Source organism: Poecilia reticulata, linkage group LG13 (genome assembly GCF_000633615.1).
Source record: "Poecilia reticulata strain Guanapo linkage group LG13, Guppy_female_1.0+MT, whole genome shotgun sequence".
Classification (NCBI taxonomy): Eukaryota; Metazoa; Chordata; class Actinopteri; order Cyprinodontiformes; family Poeciliidae; genus Poecilia; species Poecilia reticulata.
Genome location: NC_024343.1, coordinates 28,483,134 through 28,502,946, shown reverse-complemented (window position 1 = coordinate 28,502,946; position 19,813 = coordinate 28,483,134). Strand labels below are relative to the sequence as shown.

The 19,813-nt window shown below is 39.1% G+C and overlaps 1 protein-coding gene and 1 long non-coding RNA gene across 2 annotated transcripts in view; one reads left to right on the top strand and one right to left on the bottom strand.

Annotated features, from left to right (window-relative positions):
* Window positions 1–227: 227 nt before the first annotated feature.
* LOC103475029 (uncharacterized) lies at window positions 228–18,687 on the top strand. Its single transcript, XR_535270.2, has 3 exons — window positions 228–314; window positions 408–745; window positions 16,291–18,687. It is a non-coding gene; the product is annotated as an uncharacterized LOC103475029 (long non-coding RNA).
* maml2 (mastermind like transcriptional coactivator 2) overlaps window positions 1,015–19,813 on the bottom strand; it is a 53,362-nt gene continuing 34,563 nt past the window's right edge. The window contains exons 2-5 of the mRNA XM_008426407.2: window positions 12,407–13,603; window positions 3,120–3,284; window positions 2,416–2,524; window positions 1,015–2,337 (exon numbers count right to left, since the gene is read on the bottom strand). Of these exons, the coding sequence (XP_008424629.1) occupies window positions 1,511–2,337; window positions 2,416–2,524; window positions 3,120–3,284; window positions 12,407–13,603 (2,298 nt within the window). The 3' untranslated portion in view covers window positions 1,015–1,510. The remainder of the gene's footprint in view (window positions 2,338–2,415; window positions 2,525–3,119; window positions 3,285–12,406; window positions 13,604–19,813) is intronic.

Sequence of the window (19,813 nt, the reverse complement as noted above, 5' to 3'; positions counted from 1 at the left end):
CATTTGCTCCAGGTGTGTTAGAGAAGAAATGGACCAAAAGGAATTTTGGTCCTCTTCGCTTTGCTTTTTATTCGGACACACCGGAAAGGTTGTTGAGTACTAACGTCCTGTTTACGGCCATGCCCCAGCGTCTCGTGAGGTTTAAGAAGAACCTACTTTTTTGTTTGTTCGTTTTCATGAACCTTTTGGACATTGCTGTTGTGTTTTCAAGCACTGAAAACACAAAGCTACAGCTCCTTCCCCACGGCGGAGCCTGCTGTGGCGCGCAGGCTTGTAACCATGGCCACCGATGAAGGCGGATAAACACTGTAACGGTAAGTTGTTTTAGCACATCTATAGCAAACCAGTCCTCCACGAGCTTGACTGACACGTTAAGACCCACCGGCTCTGATTGGTTGTTTCTGCAGAAAGGAGGCAGAGGAGCTACATTCCCCCCCCCCCCAGATGTCTGCTATACAGGACATATATGTTAAAAATGCAGCTCAAACTCCCGTGTTTGATGTTGGATATGATGTAACAGGAGTCACACTTTCCATCAAGTTCTACTTTTGTTTAGAATATTTAACACACAGATCTCGGGGGGTATTGGAGATGTTCTGGCAAACGTGAGCTGAATCTTTGTGTTCTGTCACCAGAGGTTTTCGTCAGCTGGGGATAGATAGAGGCCTGCAGTGCCTTAGATGTTGCTTTGTGTGTTTCTGTGACTTCCTGGATGATTTCCACACTGTTGGAGAAAATTTGAATGGTGGCTCATTCCTGAAGTTTTAACACTGTACTTTTTTTTTCTCCATTTGTAGATGATGTTACTCATTGTGTTTATCTAATTTGTTCTTTAATTTCATTAGACTGAGATCTGTCAGACCAGTTCTATCCAAGTGATTTTTTTTTCTACAAGTCAATCTACACTACAGTGAAAGGGTGTAGTGTGTGAGACCTATCTTTAATGTCAAGTTTTGTTAAAGAAAAAGAAATAAACTTCTATTTTATTCAAATAAATTTTATTAATTACATGTATTATATTCCCTAATTACTATTCCGAGTATTAAATATCACATGAGAAAAATAAGGGTTACACTATTTAAAACAGCATTTTAAACTACCACAGATGAAAATGGCCAAACAATAAGAGGAAACGTTTGTTTTGGAAAATTCAGTGTGGTAAATACTAGAACATGCTAAATGTGGGGTAAGAAACTTAAGAGAAGTAACTTCCTTTTCACAGTGTGTATTTTTTGATGTTATAACAGCACTAATGCATGAAATACAGTCCACAAAAACAAAAACGGGAAAGCAGTTTCTTGGGGGGAATATACCGGAGACAAATATGTACTGCGAACACAAACATACAGTAAATACAAAACCAAGAAAATCTGTTTACATGAATAACAATTAATTTGGATTTATAAAATTTTTTTTGAACAATACTTACAAATTGTAACCATACTACATTACAGATATAAACTCTATCATTTGAGCTGCAGGTGCATTTTCTGCAGCCTGTAATCTAAACTTACGAGTGACTTCCCAGAATCTCATCCAGGTTTATATCTTTCATCCAGTCGTCGTTCCCAGAGCCCGACTTAAGCAGGGAGTCAATGAAGTCTGAGTCCGCGTTGATTCCAGGGACTGTGTTGTCCCCTTCCGGGAGGAAGTCGAAGGTCAGACGGTTGGATCTGTTGTTCTGGTAGCTGCTTGAACCTGGACTGGCATCTGGAAAGCTGGCTGCCGGCACCCTTTGTTCAGGAGAGGCCTGGCTCGGGTTTCCCAGAGGGGATGGACAGCCCATCATGGCCTGACTCGGTCTGGCTTGGCCTGCGTCTCCCAGGGTTGGCATCCCGGCGTCTGGTGCTATCTGGTTGGGCGGTCCGACGTGCCTTTGCTGGTACGGGTGGTTCGGCAGGTCTTGCACACCCTGCAACTGCAGCGGGTTGGGCAGACGCCGAAGTCCAGCTGCCACTTGCTTGTTGGCTGACCCCCAGCCCAGACTGACATTTGTCATCGAGCCTCCTAGATTCTGTACTGGCACCCTGGAGGAATGCAAGTCAGCTGTTGCCCTCTGATGTTGCACACCTGCTACATTGTTCATCCCAAAGGATTTCCCCTGTGTGCTTGGTGCCAGGAACCTCGGTTTACTTTGACTCAGTCCTATACGACCGTGACTGTTTTGCTGCTGGAACTGGCCGATACAGGAACTTGGATGGCAGTCTGGCCTGATACCGAATCTGCGATCCGATGGCAAGGAGCTCATCTTTGAAGTAGGCCCGCTTGAGAGTTGGCAAGATATGGACTGCAGGTTATTGTCGGGACCATTGCTGGGAGACTGTGCAGGGTTCTGACCTAAAGAGACATAAAAGTTTCAGGGTTACCAGCCAGGATTTACGCTGATGCTAATTTGCATGAAATGTTTAGAAGTACCTGGAAAGATATTTGCTTGCTGAATCCCCACCAAGCTTCTCGACTGCTTGTAATCCGGAGGTGGTCTTGTGAGATGTCGACTGAACTGGTCATGTGTGTTATCTTTATCCTGAAAAGCAGAGAAAAATTTAGACATGGAGAATGAATGCTCAACAGATGTATGACTGAAATGATTAATCTTGCAGTATCAATTACGGAAATAATCGTCAACTAATTTATTAATCGATAATAAATAAATCAATTTGTCCTATCCAAAACTCCTCATTTGGCAGTTTTAGCTTCATCTGGTTCCAATCCTGTACAAAAATCTCCTATTAATCACTTTTTGCTATGACATTATTAATCAGTTAATCCAGATAATATTCACCAGATTATCTCTACACTGTATCGATAAGTCAAACAGAGGCTGGGCTTTTCATATGTTGATGTCAGAAGTTTTCTCTTTTTTGCGACAAGTGATCAGTGTACACTGAAGGAATGCCATGGCATTGCATTTTACACAATAACTCGTTTGCTTTTTATTTGTTGCTTCTTATGTATTTCTAACATTGAATAAAAAAAAGTTTAAGTGGTTTATAAAAAAATCTGAAGACTGTGTCCATTTTAAAAAATAAAGAAAAATAACTGATAGACAAACTGATAACTAAAATAATTGTTAGTTTGACCAAAGCCCAACAGTTCTCTCAGCTCTAAACGCAGCTTACTGTGTTGCTGATGGGATGCTGCTGCAGGTTAACCTGTCTCTGCATGGGTGGGCCTCTGACCGGGCCTTTCTGCTGGTTGCTAGGCGCTGGCGGCTGCGGTTGTGATTGGGCTGACAGGACTCCTAAGCTTCCACTGGTGGGCATCCTAGGACCAGCAGGAACAGCCTTTATAGAGGAAAAATAAAAGATTATTTAGTGAAGAATCTTAATAGAGTTGAATATCATTTAAAAGCTAATTTATTTCAGTAAATTATTTTTTTAAAAAGTGAAATTCATTCTATAAATTCATCACTCAGTGAATAACACTTATTTATTATTCATCAAAAATAAATAAGTGTTTATTTTTGATGACTACAGCTTATAGCTAAAAAAAAACCCCAACCTAAATTCAGTTGCTCATAATTTAAAATGTTAGACAAATAGAAACATTTTTAATGCAAAAATATCTATCTACTAAAAGCCTATCCATGTACTTTACAGTCAATAAATTACTGCATAATTGCAGCATAGTGTGGAGGAGAAAAGCCTGTGAATCTGCTGAGGATTAATGCATTGGATGCATGTATTTTTGTTTGTCTCTCATCCTCCGTTTGATAATATTTAATATGTATTTCTCTGGTTCAGTAGTGATTCAGCTCAAGATGCGGAAGAGTTCTAGTCTAGATGCGCCCATAGGCGGTGACTCTTACAGCTCTGACTCCAGTTACCATTCAAGCCTTGTTAAGTCGTAGAATAGATTTGTGCACCTTTTTCTATGACATTTTTTCCTTCCACCAAACCATTCAGTAAAATGCCAACTTCTATAGCAATTACCTTTAGTAAACTGCCTACTTGTGGCAGTTCTCAGCTATTGCTTTACAACTGTCAAAGCAGCAGTAATGTAGCTATGTATATATATATATGTTTTAAATTGGTTCTCAAATTTTTCAGAGAAACTATATTTTATGACTAATTAGCTATATCAGAATTGACATCCATTAATACTCATTCTGTGTTGTGAATCTGTAGAGTAAATTCCTGGTTTTTGAATCAAATTACCTAAATAAATAAATGCATAAAAAATGTTCATGATATTTATGAAAAGTGCAGATGTGCACAAAATATTCACTTCCTGCCAAGGGTCTTGAAATGAGCCACAAGAAGGAAAATCTGAATCAATGCAAAAACCCATATCTACCACTAGAGGGCGAAATCCTACAAGCTATTAAATGTCTGTGTGAAAGATGCTTTTCAGACTCCAGAATGTGGTCAAGGCTACTCCCTCTGCAGATGAGAAAGGGAGACTCAGAGAGAGAGAGAGAGAGAGAGGGGCTTTTTTTGGAAAGGGGATGAGCAAAAGAGAGAGCGCGAGAGCAAGCGTCCTCCTCAAGGCCTGCCTCTCCCTTGATAATTGTGTCTAAAGAGAGTGGAAAGAATCCCTGAGACAGCAGGAAATGTGTGCCGATGGGAAGTTAAGCGCCAGCGCCGTGACCACCTCCATTTAATAAGCTCTCCTTTACTGATCACTGCGTGCTTTTGGCAGGGAGACATCCCATCCTCTGCAAATCCATTTGGCTCGTGACGCTGATTAAAATGTTGTAGCCTGCCACACTCGGATTTAATTGAGACATCCAAAAACTCCTCCTCGTATGTTTTTGCAGATAAGCTCTCAGCCTCGCTGCTGTTTGAGATCTTATATTTCCTAGGCATCAGTGCGGGCCGTTCAGGACGCACCAAGAGAGCCACGCGTTGGGCTTGCAATGTGAGGACACCCTCACATTGCTCACAAAGGAGGTTAATGTGCACTAAATCCAAGTCAACACATTGTGTGTACAGTGTCAGTCATTGTGTTGACTTAAAATGTTTCCCAGGGTGAAATGGATTAGAAATCCAACAGCGCATTGGGAAAAAGCTATTAGAAGACATTTTTAGCAGAAAATGAATAACCACAGGGCGGTGATTTTGTGATTCCTCAAAAGGAGTAAAAAAAAAAAGAAAGTGTTTATGTATTTTCACCGCATGAGTGCGTTTGAGCGAGTCTAAATGAATGGCCTGACATTGTGAGAAGTAACAACTCGGATTAGAGAATGACGGGGGTAAAACTCATCATGACTTCCAGAGAATTTAACATTTTCTGCCTCTCTGACTTACTTTTACCCACACAGTAAATCAAGGCTGGTAACGACGTTGAGTGAAACATCAAAACAGATCTCTCCTTTCCGCTCTGAGGTTCTGATTCACTCTCTCCAATTAGCGATTGTGGAAGAACTGGTGACCATCACTGAAAAACTGTAAAGGGCTCGCTCCACCTAACCCTTGTTATACGTAAATATCCAAAGAAGGGGTGTTTTTAGCTCGACTCGGTTATCCTTTAATCCCGATGTGTCATAAAGCTGTTTTCCGTGCCCCTCTCTGCCCCCCTCTCCCGTTTTTATTCTTCCCAAGCTTGTTTTAAATGAATACCACATGTGGCTCAGGCTCGAGAGCGAGGGAGCCGAGTGATTTAGCCCCTCATCCTGCGGCTGCGCAGGCCTCGCCTGCTCTCACACTGCACTTCCTCCAGTCTTCTCAGGATGCTGTCCCTGGGGAGGGCCTCGGCATCTGGACTTGGCCGCTGCTCCCTTTCCCAGGAAACAAGTACTCCCTTCACAGCGCTGCTAGAGTGACCTGCAGGCTCAACCCACTGGGCCCTGCTCTAAGTCTTACTGAAGGATGTGGTCCCACAAGATCATCAGCAAAATGTTTCGGACATATGGACAAGTTTTGGCAGGTTAGCTCTTTCTTGTAGCCATTTCCTGACTTGTAAAGATCAACACACATTACTTGAATGCCTTGTTCTGTTCTTTTGACCTTCCCGTTTTGACAATGGGTAAGAGCAATTACTCTGTTTCTAGTCAGATTTTTTTAAATTAGATAAGCAAGAAGTTACTTCCTATGTCTCTTTAAGAACTACAACACGGGTCGCTATTCTGTAATATGTCTCACTGCTGAAAGTCTCAAGGTGCATTTACAGCAGTCCAGTTTTGGCTGTTTTAATCAAATTCTAGTTTGCTTGTCTAGAAAGTCTGGTTCATTAACAGAGGTGTGAAAGTGCAATTGAACACTGATGTGGACAAAAAACCTAGACTTCAGATCAGCTGGAGTGAACTTGGGTGCGGTTTAAATCTGAATGCCAATCAGACTGGAGGCCGCTCCAAAAGCAGGAAGTGAACCGGGTATTCTGAATACTACCTAAACAAACAAGAGTCTAGCGAAAGCGGGAGAAATGGCTCATGGTCTTTCGCCAAAAACAAAAGAAAAATCCTACTCCATTTTTGTTTACATTTTGTAAAGAAGGAACTTGTGCTCATGACTTCTTCTGAGGTTTTTGTGTCCACCATAGGCAAACAGGGTTTTCAAAGGGTTTAGGTCAAAGTGTGACGTGTGGAAACGCTCTGAGTGAACTCTGATCATGTCAGTGCAGAAACAATTTTCTTTACATTGATTCTTATATCTCAGAGCTTCCTCTGACATCAAGTCTATTTCACTCATGTAACCTGCATAAAATAATCAACCCGTATTTTATTTTGGCGAGTCAAACTGACGGCACACTTCAAGTTCCGGGTCACAGGTGAATTCTGCTGCTGTCGCTGTGGCTAGCTGCTTATGCTTAGCGTCTTCCAAACTTATGGAAGAATACGGCTGGATCGAGCCCTATTAACACAGCCGAAGGATTATATTGGGTGTTTTCTGGCAACCGCTCGACGGTGAGTCGTTTGTTTTATGTACTTTTTTTAAAATAGAAATGCGGTGGCGACACGCCCACTCAATCTATATTAGTGATTCAAAAATGGTCTTATTGATTGAAAGGTCATTCTCTTTTAATTGTGAGGCCGAATAGATGATATATCGTCAAAAAATTAAATAGGCCCTTTGATTTTTGTAAATTCGTCCTTTTAGGATAATTTTAGTTACTTTTCATTGATTTTGTTGGCGGCTTATAGAACTCTGGACTTGGTTAATTTCTTTGGAGTTGCGCAACAGAAAAAACTATTTATTGAAACAATAGTTAAGACAATTAAACCTGTATACAACTTGAAAATGCACTTTAATTTGATCTGTAAAGCGTTACACTCAGTAATAGATTTCACACCAAAGAGTTTTCAATGTCGGCATGACCTGGAAGTGCTTATTGTGGTGCATTCACGGATTGGAAAAAGCTAAAAAAAAATTGAGTTCCTGACTTGCTGGTTAAAGAAGCTCATTTCCTGTAGCCACTTTCTAACTTAGTATAAAGACTAACAACCATCTGCCTCATTTGAATGAGATGTTTTCTTGTCTTTCTTATTTTGAATACTGCGTACAAGCACATGCATTTTTGTATGATGGGAGTTGTGAATTATTAATCACTCCTGCCTTCATGTAAACGAAAATATATCAATAGGCACAGCAACGCTACAATCACAAAACATAATTCAGAAAGTGAATATTGGAAATAAAATTATTGAAAGTCTTAAATAAACACCAATCTGTGTCTGTTCAAATGAAGGCTCACAGATTTGTTCAGCTCAACGAAGCCCACTGCTGGTCACTGCTGTTACACAGATGGATCAAGCTGTCCTTTCAGAACTTTTATTTCTCTGGCATTATTAATTCAGCTCGGAAAAGATTTTGCTCTTTTTTTTCTTTTCTCCTTTTCCTCATTAGCTAGATTTTTAACCCTGTCCCAGCTGACTGCGACAGACAAACTCTATTATCTGCATTTTTGAACAGACGTTCTAAAATTACAATGGGGCTCTTGTTTGTTTTTTTTCTGTTACTTTTTCAACTTCAATATGAACGCTGTGTTTGCATAATTTGTTCAAAACAAAAAAGCTCATGGAAAATACAGGGTCCTAGGGGAAGATGTCCCAGAAACGTTACCCCCTTTGAACTTAACTGGAGTCTCATAACATCAATATCTTAAGTCCTGAGGTTATTCAAAGGGCTTTGGAGGAGTCCGTTTCTTTTTTTTTTTTTTTTAATTTATTATAGTACATTTTTAAGGCTTTTTTTTTTTAATGATGCGTTAGTTTTTATTTGTGTTCTGAAATCATTTCAGCTTGTAAACATTAAAATAATACAGTTCTATGTATTTGTCGTCCAGGTCTGCGTGACACAGAGAATGGTGCCAAAAATATAAAAAGTTGGACTGTACTGACGAGAGAAAATGTGAATTTATTTCAACCAATATATTGGAAATCCCATTATCCCCAATACAATCTACTCTTTCCAACAAGCTGAATGGTTCAGTTAAAACCAGATGTTTAAATATACTGTTTAAAAACTTCATTTCTGTGTCACTGAAAAATTAGGCACATTTATAAGACTGTAGAAATGTAGTGAAATGGCTGCTCATAGTTTTGTTAATGACATCAGTAGAAATCTGTATTGTTCAATGAAAACTGACAGAACATAACCAAAATCCCAGATAGCCCAGACATCACTTTGACGATCGTCAGGATTGTTGCGGATGACGTCCGCGTTGACAGGTCTCCTCCTATTGTCCCAGCTAAGCATTCGAGCCGTGTCAGCACGAGGAACGAGCAACGGCAGCTGCTGTTGCTGTCGGTGAGATGGAAATGTCATAAAATAGAAAGAGCTTCTCTGTACCTCTCTCTTTTAGCTCTCGTCGCACACAAGGCTGCTGCATTTAAAAATCAGGTCAAACTGAATATCCTGCCTCTGGCGGCTCTGACATGCTGGTAAAACGACTCGCTATGGCTGCATCGCTGGAATCCCACAGCGTGTTTGGATAACGGTTTCCAGCTTCTGCCTCCAGTTTGCTGTAAATTCAGAAGCTCATTCAGACATCTGCAATGTCATTTTGCCAGAATGTCACCAAGTTTTAATTTCATATGAGCTGAAATTAAATTTAATGGAACGGGCAGAGACATCTGCAACTTTTTTTTTTTTTTCGTAACGATTCTATAATTTTTTAAATATGTGCTTATCAATATAGAAGTACAGCTAAAAGTATATAAATATTGTGAAAATAAATTGATCTTTGCACATATTTCAACCCTTTCTTTCTTATAATTTTGATGATTATGACTTGCAGATAATAATGATCCAAAATTCAGTGTCTCCTACATTTTGGGTGTTGTGTAAAAGTTGAGTGGAAGGAAAAAAGTGTGGTATTTCTGTTTAGAACATAATTTTCTAATTGATCTTGAATAATATTGTATTAATAATATTGAGCCTTCATTATCTGTAAGCCATAATCATCAAAGTTACAACAGAGACTTGAAATATTTCATTTAATATTTAATGGATCGATTTTATGAGTTTCACTTTCTGAAATGAGTGAAAAATACACATTTTTACATTTGTACATAAAACTTTAATAAAACTTGGATGTGTTTCGTTAACTTACACTTTTTTATTATGGTTACCAAAGTTTTGTTTATTAGTTTTAGCTGTATTTCTTAGTTTCTTATCCTAATCATGTTTAGCCTACATTGACAGACTGAAATGACTCTTGGGGCATTTTCACCTCTATTTCTGTATGATTCCTATAAGGTTTATGCTTCAATGTAAAGGTTTAATCAGATAAATGCGGCGCCGTCAGGCATCTGGAACTCGTACATAAAGATAAACCAGATGCAGTATGTTTGGAGACACACATTACATATAATGTATATTTACCTCAACTACCTAAAATGTTGTGAGATCAGAAGCTTCCAAAGTTGTGACATCATCGTGTTAACTTTTCCAGAAAACTTTTAAAAGCGTAGCAATCATTGTGTTGGTCAATCTCTGAATATGAAGTTAGCAACAACTTATTCTTATACTTCTATTATTCTGACACCGAATAAATGCAATGCTATTCTGATGAATAATATGTATATATATTTTTGTCTCTTCGCCCTCTTTTTTTGTATTTGTGGTTTATTTATTTTATAATTTTATATATTTCTTTTTTACAAATTGTAAGCAATCTTGTTATTGTCTGTCTTACCTCGTTCACGTCTTGTGTGATTTCAATAATTTGATCAGTTTTTTTAAAATGGTTTTGTGTAGAGCTTGGATGAAGGTCTGTTTTTAAAACATCTTATGTTGCAGAAAGTTACATGAAAGATGCAAGATTGACTGAAGAACATGTAGCTAGTAGATGAAGAGCGTTAAAGCATGATTTGCCATTCACTCTTGTTTACTTCGATGTCTATAACTCCCTTCCATTTCTCCTCCTTATCCCATCCTCCCCCGGTCGTTCAGGCACTTCCCTTGATCTGCACACTTTACAAGAGCTTTCTGTGTGGCTCACATTATCATTTCACACAAAGGCAGTCACAGATAGTGTTGGCGCATAAAATGAAAGAAGGGACAGTCTAAATCTCCTCCAATCATAACAAATCAGCGATTCAACCTCCGGCACCAGGCTAAGAAGATTACTGTCATTTTCCACCACTTGTCCCTTGTAGCTAACAACCTCCAATTAGCAAATCCCGCTGCGCATATCTGCGCCCTGACAGGGAGCCACCGCGACAAGCAAAGAAATTAGAAGTCCTGCATGTTAATTCGCCATGCTCTGGCAATCTGTGTCAACGTCAAAACACTTGCAGGGGACAGACGTTTCGAAGGGGCTCGCTGCAGACATTAGGAAGAGCAGGTCCCAAAACAAACACAACCACATTAGAGCCGTTTGAGGCAGCGGGGCGGCTGCAAACCGACTGAAGACGACTCCAAATATGAAGTCTGGCTAAGCAGTGTGTTACTTTTACTGTACATAAAAGTTATTCTGCTTTCAAATGGTATTTATATGAGTTTCATAGCAACACCACAGATTATGGATGTAATTGTAACCACTTATCTTAAGTTTTCAATATTTGGCGTTACATTCTGGGCACTACACACTTACTAGCTTCTCTGTGAGGTTTGTAAAAAAAAAAAAAAAAATAATATATATATATATATATATATATATATATATATGTCATTCATTTTTCAGTGCATTAAAACCTGAAAAATAGATTTAAAAAAAATCTAACTTCTAAGTTTAGTTTAAAAATTAAGAAATCAAAATGCTACCAACAAAAATGTTGGTGGTGCAAATAAATGTAACTGAAGAATTTTTGTAATTTTTCCTTCTCATTTTACAGTGATCAATGTTTAGAAACCATCCAGTTAGTAATCTGTGGCTTCATCATTCACTAGGGCACAAAAATGAATCTATTCAAGTGATTTTATTAATTATTTTTTATGGATTTTGTGCTTTTAGTATGGTGTCCTTGAGTGCCGGGAAAATATAACGTGTATTAATATTGACCTGTCAATACTGACTGATTGTGACTTCTCTTTAAAACTGAAATGAGAACATATAATAACATGAGTAAAATTTTTCCCAGTGTTCCCGCCACCATTAATTCTTCTCAATAGGAGCAAAGGTAACATCAGAATCCGAATGGCTTTGTTGGCCAAGAAAACAAGGAATTTGACTTAATTTTCAAGCACTCAACGTTCCATTACAGAGTTGAGATTTTAAATTGTCCTCAGCATCACATTAGGGATTAGCAGTGTAAATCCACTGGTATTTCTAAAATACCAGTCCATGGGTATTTGATGACAGCAGCCACTGTGGCTCAGTGGGAAGAGTAAAGATTTTGTGGTCAGAGGTTTCTGGGATCAATTCCAGTTTTCTTACTTACCACATGTAAGTGTGCCCCCGGACGAGGCTCTAAACCCCAGGCTGCATATCGATGGATGAAAGTGAGTGCTACCGGGTGAAAGTGACTCTAGCGCTTTGAGTGATCAGAAAAGTGCTGTACCAAGTGTCAAAGACGTCCAGGATGCTGTATATTACGACATTTGCAAATTAAAGCTTCCATAAACAGCCATATAATTAAAAACTGTTTTGCACTTTTATGGAACGAACTTTTAGAAAACTGTAAAACAGCCGAAACACTGAGTTCCTTTAAATCAAGACTAAAACCCCATTTGCTTAGAGTTGTCTTTGATTCTTAATATATTTGATGTTAATTTGCTTGATGATTTTGATGGTGGCATTTGACAAAATCTGTTTTTTGCTGTTTCATAATTAAACACTGTATTGTGTTTTTGTGGTGTAAAGCACTTTGAACTGCCTTGCTGCTGAAATGTGCCAATTTGCAAACACACTTGACTTAATCCAATTGTTCTTGACAAGGACAATCAGCGCTGCTCTATTTGTGAAAAGTATTTCATGTGTAGTAGAATTAAATAAATTTTTATTGTTTTTCATTCAAGTTTTCAATCTTAAATCTACATTCTATAGTCTCGAAGAAGAAAGGATACCTGACTAGAGGTCTTACCTGTTGCTGCTGAGACATTCTGAATGGCAGCCCAGCAGAAACCGACTTGGCTTGTAAACAGACTCCACTCGACGTCGAGATCTGTTGGTTCTGGAAATGGAGAGCTGAATGTGCCTGGTTCTGGCTCGGTGACGGCGACTGCTGATGCTGCTCCGTCTTGGTCATCGAGTTTGTCATGATAGACATGGACTGACTGGTGGAATGAGAAACTTTGGGGCTGAAGTGCAACGTGGGCTTGGAATTTAGACCTTTCATGTCTAACTGATGGGAGCCATTGTGCCCATTTGACTTAAACAGGCAGTTGCTGATGCCTTTATTATGGGAGCCCATCTTCTGCTGGTTGAGTGTGGCCTGGTTAGAGACTTTTGCTTTGGCGAAGCTGCTGGTGGTGGGTTGAGGGCTCATGGTTGCAGTCCAGCCGGTCATTCCTACATGCTGGGTCTGGTGCTGGTGATGCAGAAGAGCACCTGGTTGCTGCTGGTTTGCTGCCATCTGCTTGAGCTGCTGTGCGTGGGATATTTCCGGCCAGCAGGGCATGGTTCTGCTGTGTCCGGTCTGGGCATTGCCTTTCTGCGACGTGTTGGTAGAAGCGGCGCTGTTCAGTGTGAATGAGGGACCCGCTGAGGCCGGTCGAAGCTGCGGTGAACCATTGTGGCCCTGTCCGAAATCTTGCGAGTGCTCCGTCTTTATCACCTTGTCCACCGGGGAACACAGAGTGGCTGCTGCTCCTGCTGAATTTGGCCGACCTAGATCCAAACCAAAGGTATCGTCCTGCTTAAGGATCCTCTCAAACTCAAGATCATTCAGAGGAGGCACCGACTTTGTCAGTTCATCAAACAGCTCCTGGAGTTCCGGGTCAATTTGCCCGCTACCTTCATCTTTGAAGTCGAAAATCATCTCAGAGTTTGAGTGGCCACAAGACTGAATCTCTTGGGGCTCCTTTTTCATTTCTTTCAGAGTCATGTTGAACATGTCTGACCCTATTCCATGGGGCATCATGTAGTTCTTCCTCTGCAAGCCAGCGGTTGAGGACCCCTGCAGAGGGTGGGTTAAGTTGTGGTTGCAGGAACCGTGACCCAGGCCACCTGCGTCCAAACGGACGCGCTTAAAGTCGGATCCTGAGAATCCACAAGAGAGGCCGTTCTGCTTCAGTCCTGGTGTGTTTCCTTCCATTTTCCTTCGCAGAGATCCTTGAAGCTACAACACACAGAACAGTAACATATCAGTAATTCAAACAGCCAATCCATTTTCCATTCAGTTTTGCAGTTGAGGCACTGCTTTTAGAAGTAGGAAATTTGACCAACTAGTGAAATTCAGGAAGAGGCTTTTTTTTATCAGAAGACCTGTTTATCGGTACAATAAAGATAGGCATGTTTTACAAATACAGTTTTGTAAATTACGGATGGTGTGGTTTCTAGGATCAAGATATAAAAAGGTTACAATTTCAAAACCACAAGAAAGTTTCTTTAAAAAGTTCCTACAATTTTAAGTAGGGCTGAAATGATTAATTATGATGAATCAATTATTGTAATAAACATCCATAATTTTAATTTTTGAATACATAATTTTTGAATAAACATCCATAATTTTACCTTAATCATTAACTGGAGTATAAAGATTGGTGGTTTAAGGTGTATTAGTAATAACAATCTACAAGGGCTGACTTTTTAACACTATAAATTCCCAGAACAGTAAAAAGGTACATCTGCTTACTGAGGTTCTGATAACCAAATTTAGCAGGTGTTTATGCTATAATTCTTAACAACAGAATTTATTGCCGTTCGTTTGAAATAAAAGCACCTAGATAATAAAAAATCAATTTATTTACCCAACTGTAAATCTGACAGTCACATAAAATGAATAGATCATTTCAAATAAGAAGCATATTTAAACATTTGGAGTACAGAAATGAGGCAATAAAGACACGTTTGATTATGTAGTTCGAGGCAGTGGATGGGATGAGAAGATGGTTAGGAATCTGATACAGACTGTGGAAGGGAAGAATAGCTTCTTTGTCTGTTTCCCTCATTTGCATACATTATATTTTCCACCATTGTGCCTGGTTAGATAGCAGAGTTTCCTTTGTGGCTGAGATTCTGCTTAACATGCTGGTGCAGATATCTGATTTCCTTTTGTGCCATGCTCATGTCTTCATTTACGCATGAACGTAGCCATGACTCACAGCTCCAGTCACTCTGCTGTACTCCACAAAACTGTTCTCCATTAGCAGAGCAACACACTGAACCAATTATTTTTTATAAACTTGTTCGCAAAACAATAAATCTTAATCCTCATCTGAAGATAATGAGTTATTGACAACAATCCGTTAGACGTAAACAGCTTACTGTTAATCTCTGACTGTTGTTTATGCACACAGAAACAAACTTGTCCTGCCATGTTTTAATGTGGCAGCTGCATGGAAACAAAATGGCTCTGATCGTTGTCCAACCTGCGTACAGGAGAGCAGTATCACTGTTTGTTGTCAGTTTCACTGTAGGAACAAATTTGATTCATTTCCACCTGCTGGCAAACATTGCATTAAGATGATTCACCGCCAGAGGGTTAGAGCAAATTCTGCACTTCATTACACGCCAAGCCTGCATTACCTCTGCTGCTACTACAACTGTGTTTGCACTTAAACATTTTATAAAATTGTGATTGCATGAATCTGTTTTACTTTGTTTGGTGAGCTGCAGGAAAATGTCCACCTCTGTGGACAATAAAGTTTTATCTTATCCATAGAATGTAATAGAATTACTGTCCAGGTTTAAGGTCTGCATCTGACAAAGCTTTTTTTACGAGAACTTAATATTTTGGTGTTGAGTAGAGCTGCTAAGCTCGACTCTGCTGTGTGTTATGAGTCTGTCATATTCTTTTACAAAACACTAAAATATGCAAACAAGTCCATCAGAGTGTTTAACATAATGTGATCAGTAAACATTGTGTTAACAGGGAGTGTCCATAGTATTGGCTCTGGGGCATTTTTAAAAGATGGATATCAGAGAACAAAAATACCTAAATTTTCAAAATGTGTTGTTGGCGATCCGTCTATAAGCCATCAGTCTCTAATGAGCTGTTTTTAATTCAAAAATTCAGCTTGCTTTTTTGAGTGCAAGGCTAACAAAGCTGTATTTTAAGTCAAGCACATTATTTTGTTGCTCTAACAAACCAGAGTTTTCCTTGGTAACAGTAAAGTACTTTTCACCATTTACAACATACTGCCTGTGTGATGTCATCAGCTCATTAAATGTTTAATCGTTCAAGGTGCAGGTTTATTGCACACACTATTAACTAGCACTGTTTAGAAGAGCCAAAGTACCAACAGGTCATTTCAAAACGGAAACTAAACTATTGTTGGCCAAATACTTCAGTAAACCGCTCCTAACTATCTGAATTTAATAGATTTTCTTAGTTTTTCTTTTTTGTTTTTGTTTTTTTACATTCCTGAACAGCATCTGTTTTTATTTGGTATTGACTGATGATTGGTCTTGGATTTCTTTGCAAAACTCCTTTCCCAATACTTCCTGCAACCCAAGCGGCGACGCATGTTCCCATTTTACAATGATATCCACAGTTAGAGAGATTGTAATGGCTGCCGTTTATAAACCAGAAGAATGAATTTTAAGTTTTGACTGCACATAGTTAACTGAAGATGTATCTAAAAAAGTTACTCTCAAGCGCTAACATCCTAATGCTAGCTTAGCTTTCCAGCAAATTGCTATAACTCAAATTTACTGAGGGCTTCAGCTGTAGAGTCAGCTGTTGATGTACGTAGGGTAGCCTTGCACTCCTGTGTGAACAAAATATAAATTGGAAAAATGGGCAAAAAATGTTTATGGAAAAACATGTAAAAATTAAATATGTCCATATCTTTGCTCTTTCAGGTGAAGCCTAACAATTTCCGAGGGAGCAGGTGACCACTGAAGAGAACCGCATTGGTGACAATGTTAACGGTGATTAATTCAGATGATGCGTGAAAAATTGAAAGTTGGTTAAAAGCAGCTTTAAGAGGAATCAAGTAGGCATCTGTAGGAGGCTTGAACAATGTAATTTGCAGCCGAGAGAGCAGCTTGATTAGCTGATGTACTGATCTGAGGCCTTGAAATTGCTTAGCTTGCCTAACCTCTGTAAAATCAAATCACAGATCAGTGTATGCAGAAGCACACCAGATTACTCACTGTACTTTGTGACCAAAAACTGTCCAAGCTTGCTACGTGATAAGAAAAAAATAGTTAATGTGTGTAAAAATAAAGCCATATTTCATCTACATCACATTAAAAAAAAGGTAATGAGTATATTATTAGGATTGTCTTCCCTTCTATTTTTCACGGATTCTGTGACTTTTCTCTTCAGGAATTATTGGATAATCTATATACATCCATTTATCTTAATTTGAAACGTATTTTACTAGGCCACTTGGAAGTAAGTGATTCGCAGTGAAATTATTAAACCTCCACTTGTTTGTTCTCAGCCGCCTCTAACATCAAATCATGCTTTTGTTTCTCCACAACTTGAAAAAAAAATGAATTAGTAATGCCCCACCAGCACTTTCAGAAACTTGAACACCCTTGAAAACACCCACAGCCTGAATGCAATACAGAATTAGAATAATTTTAACTTGATACTAAAAGCATAAAAGTACAGCGTACAGCGTGTATTGCATGTTACTTTTACGCTACGTGTAACAGGACACACACCTTGGGAGCTTAAAGTTTTTTTCCTTTTTTTTTTTGCCAACAGACGTTTCAGATTATCAAGCAAATTTTAATATTGGAAAAAGAAATAAAATGTAGTTTTCTGATTATAATTCATTTTCTAAATTACGTTATATTCAGTTGGAGCAACAAGCCCGGCTACGAATGCAGCAGTTTTGGGGAAATGTAGCCAACAATTTTAAAGAGGAGCTATAGATTAAACACTAGCGAAGGACGAACTCGGCTTTTGATGAACCGTGAGGCCTCAAGTGGAACCAGCTGGGCATGGTCCATGGAGACCAGTGCCTGCAAATAAGCGTCTTACTGCTGTATGCAAACTGGCGTGATGCGAAAAAAAAGTGTTTCCATTGCATTTTTGCGAAATCAATTTCGGCATATTCACATCCTACTGCAAAAACGTAGCAACATTTCTTTTCTGAAATAGGTGTTTTTCCATAAAGTAAATTTATTTTCAGAATTCCAATGTGCCCAACTTTATGGTCAATGGAATTGCAGCGTTCGAATCTGGGTACTCTGGCTTCCTACACAGTCCAAAAGTACAACTGCAAGTTTAATTGGTTTCTTTAAATTGTTCCAAGGTGTGTGTGTGTGTGTGTGTGTGTGTGCGTGTGTGTGCGTGCGTGCGTGTGTGGCCTGTGATGAACTGACGACCTCTCCAGGGTGTGCGCCACCTCTTGATCTGGACAGAGCACCAGGTCTATACCCACATGGACAAGCAGGTACAGACAATGGATGAATGGACTCTAGGTCAGAGCTTTTTTTCTTTTTTTTTTTTTTAGTAAAAATGCTTTCAAAAATTAAAATTCAGATATTGAAGTTCCCAACAGAGGATACAGTTCTTCTCTGCTACTACACCTGTTTGATGTTAAATTATTATAGGGGTCATGGAGACGTGTACAGTTTCATTTAAATTGTAAATGCGCACTCAATTAACGTTTTTTTTCCTTATGATCTCAACTCTTAGGCATAACTGGACATTTGAATGTTTCCAAAAACAGACATAAAGAGCCCCTCTGGTGCAGGCAGTTCAGGTTCATTCTTGTTTTGAAGAAGAGAGACAAGAGAGCGGCTCACGGTTCAAGGCTGTCTGTGGAAACACATCATGAATAATGGAAAGGAAGGTGCATGTGTTGCAGAAGTGTTGTGGTAAAGGGGCTGCTCTCCTCCTGCTTTGTGGCATTTAAATGTGTTTAAAGAAAAATGGACCTGAAGATCAAACTTTGAGGTTAGAGTTTGAGGTTTATTAAAACCATCTTCGCTGGAGAGAAAAACCAAACTGAAATCCGGTTTTCAGCATTTCCATTAGAAAAGACCAGTCCAGTTCACTCAGCTCTCAGAAGCAGTGGCCTCCTGCTGTAACTGGCCTGAAATCCTCACGACTGATCTCAAAGTGATCTGAAAATAGATTTTTTGATTAACATTTAATGAGCTCAGATGCTCTGAATCACTTTGAAAGTGACTCCTGCAACACGAGAGGCTTAAACACAGGATATACTGATCATCTTTAATTTCCCTCTCCGAGTCCATTCTAACGCACACAAAAACAATGTGCAGTTAAAATATGTTTACAAGGAGATGTTACAAGGAGTACTTGATTAAAGCAAAACTCATTTCAAAATATGCTATATAACATGTTTAATAGTTTATAATGTAAATGATTATATAAATAGTACTTAAAATAATTGTACATAGTTAAACGTAATGAAAAATGGAAACAAGTTGTCTCTTGTTGATGTTCTGAAAGTCAATTGATAATACATCGACAAGTATGAAAGGGGCAGGATATTATAAGATGTATCTTCTACCTGCTCCTTTTCGAACAGAAAATATAAAATTGCATGTCACATGGGCAAAATAATTTGTTTTACATTTTATTTCTTAAGTTTGTCTCTGTTTTTAATGTCTGTTTGAAATAAAGAAATGAAATGAGTAGGATCGTTTTTACACTTTCTGGTTTTGCACGTAGGAACAATAAGGGATTCCATTTTCAACAATCTTTTCAGCGGGGCTTATTTTTGCATTACGCCATGGCAGCGAGGCACATGACCTTCAGCGTGTCAAAGGAGACAAACTATTCATGGGAGCTGGGAGGCTGGGCGCGAGAGTGTCAAGCTAAGCAGTGTCGTGATGCTGAGCGCTGTGGATGGAGCTCCGGGTGAGCCGTCACGGCAACGCAACACCAGACCTCTTGGTACCATCTGTCAGTCCAGTGGCACAGCCTTCAGAGACGAGCATGCACAAAAGACTGAGCACACCAGCCTTTAATCTTTTCACCGAAGCCCTGAAAGATGCTGCCACACTCTCCTGGGAGAGTTGGAGATCTCCCATTCAGCGTTTTAATATGGATAAATGTCTCAAAAACAACAAATATATATATACAACTGTTGGGTTCCTAAGGAAACATGATATATATGCGGGCGAAGCAGGTTGCTCGTTTTTATGTGGAGAAGTTTTTGCCTGCTTTGTTGCCTGAAAAAGCCCGCAAACCACAGTTAACAGCTACTGAAACGATTAATTTGATCGATTATTGAAATAACTAATTTAGTAATCGATTAATTGTTAACTGGAGTATAGAGACTCAACAAAAGTCCATTTGCTGAAAGAACATATTGAGTCAAATTTGCACAAAAAATATACATTTTGCATTTAAAACAATCTCTATGTTTTACCCGGAACTCCTCCTGTGTCACAG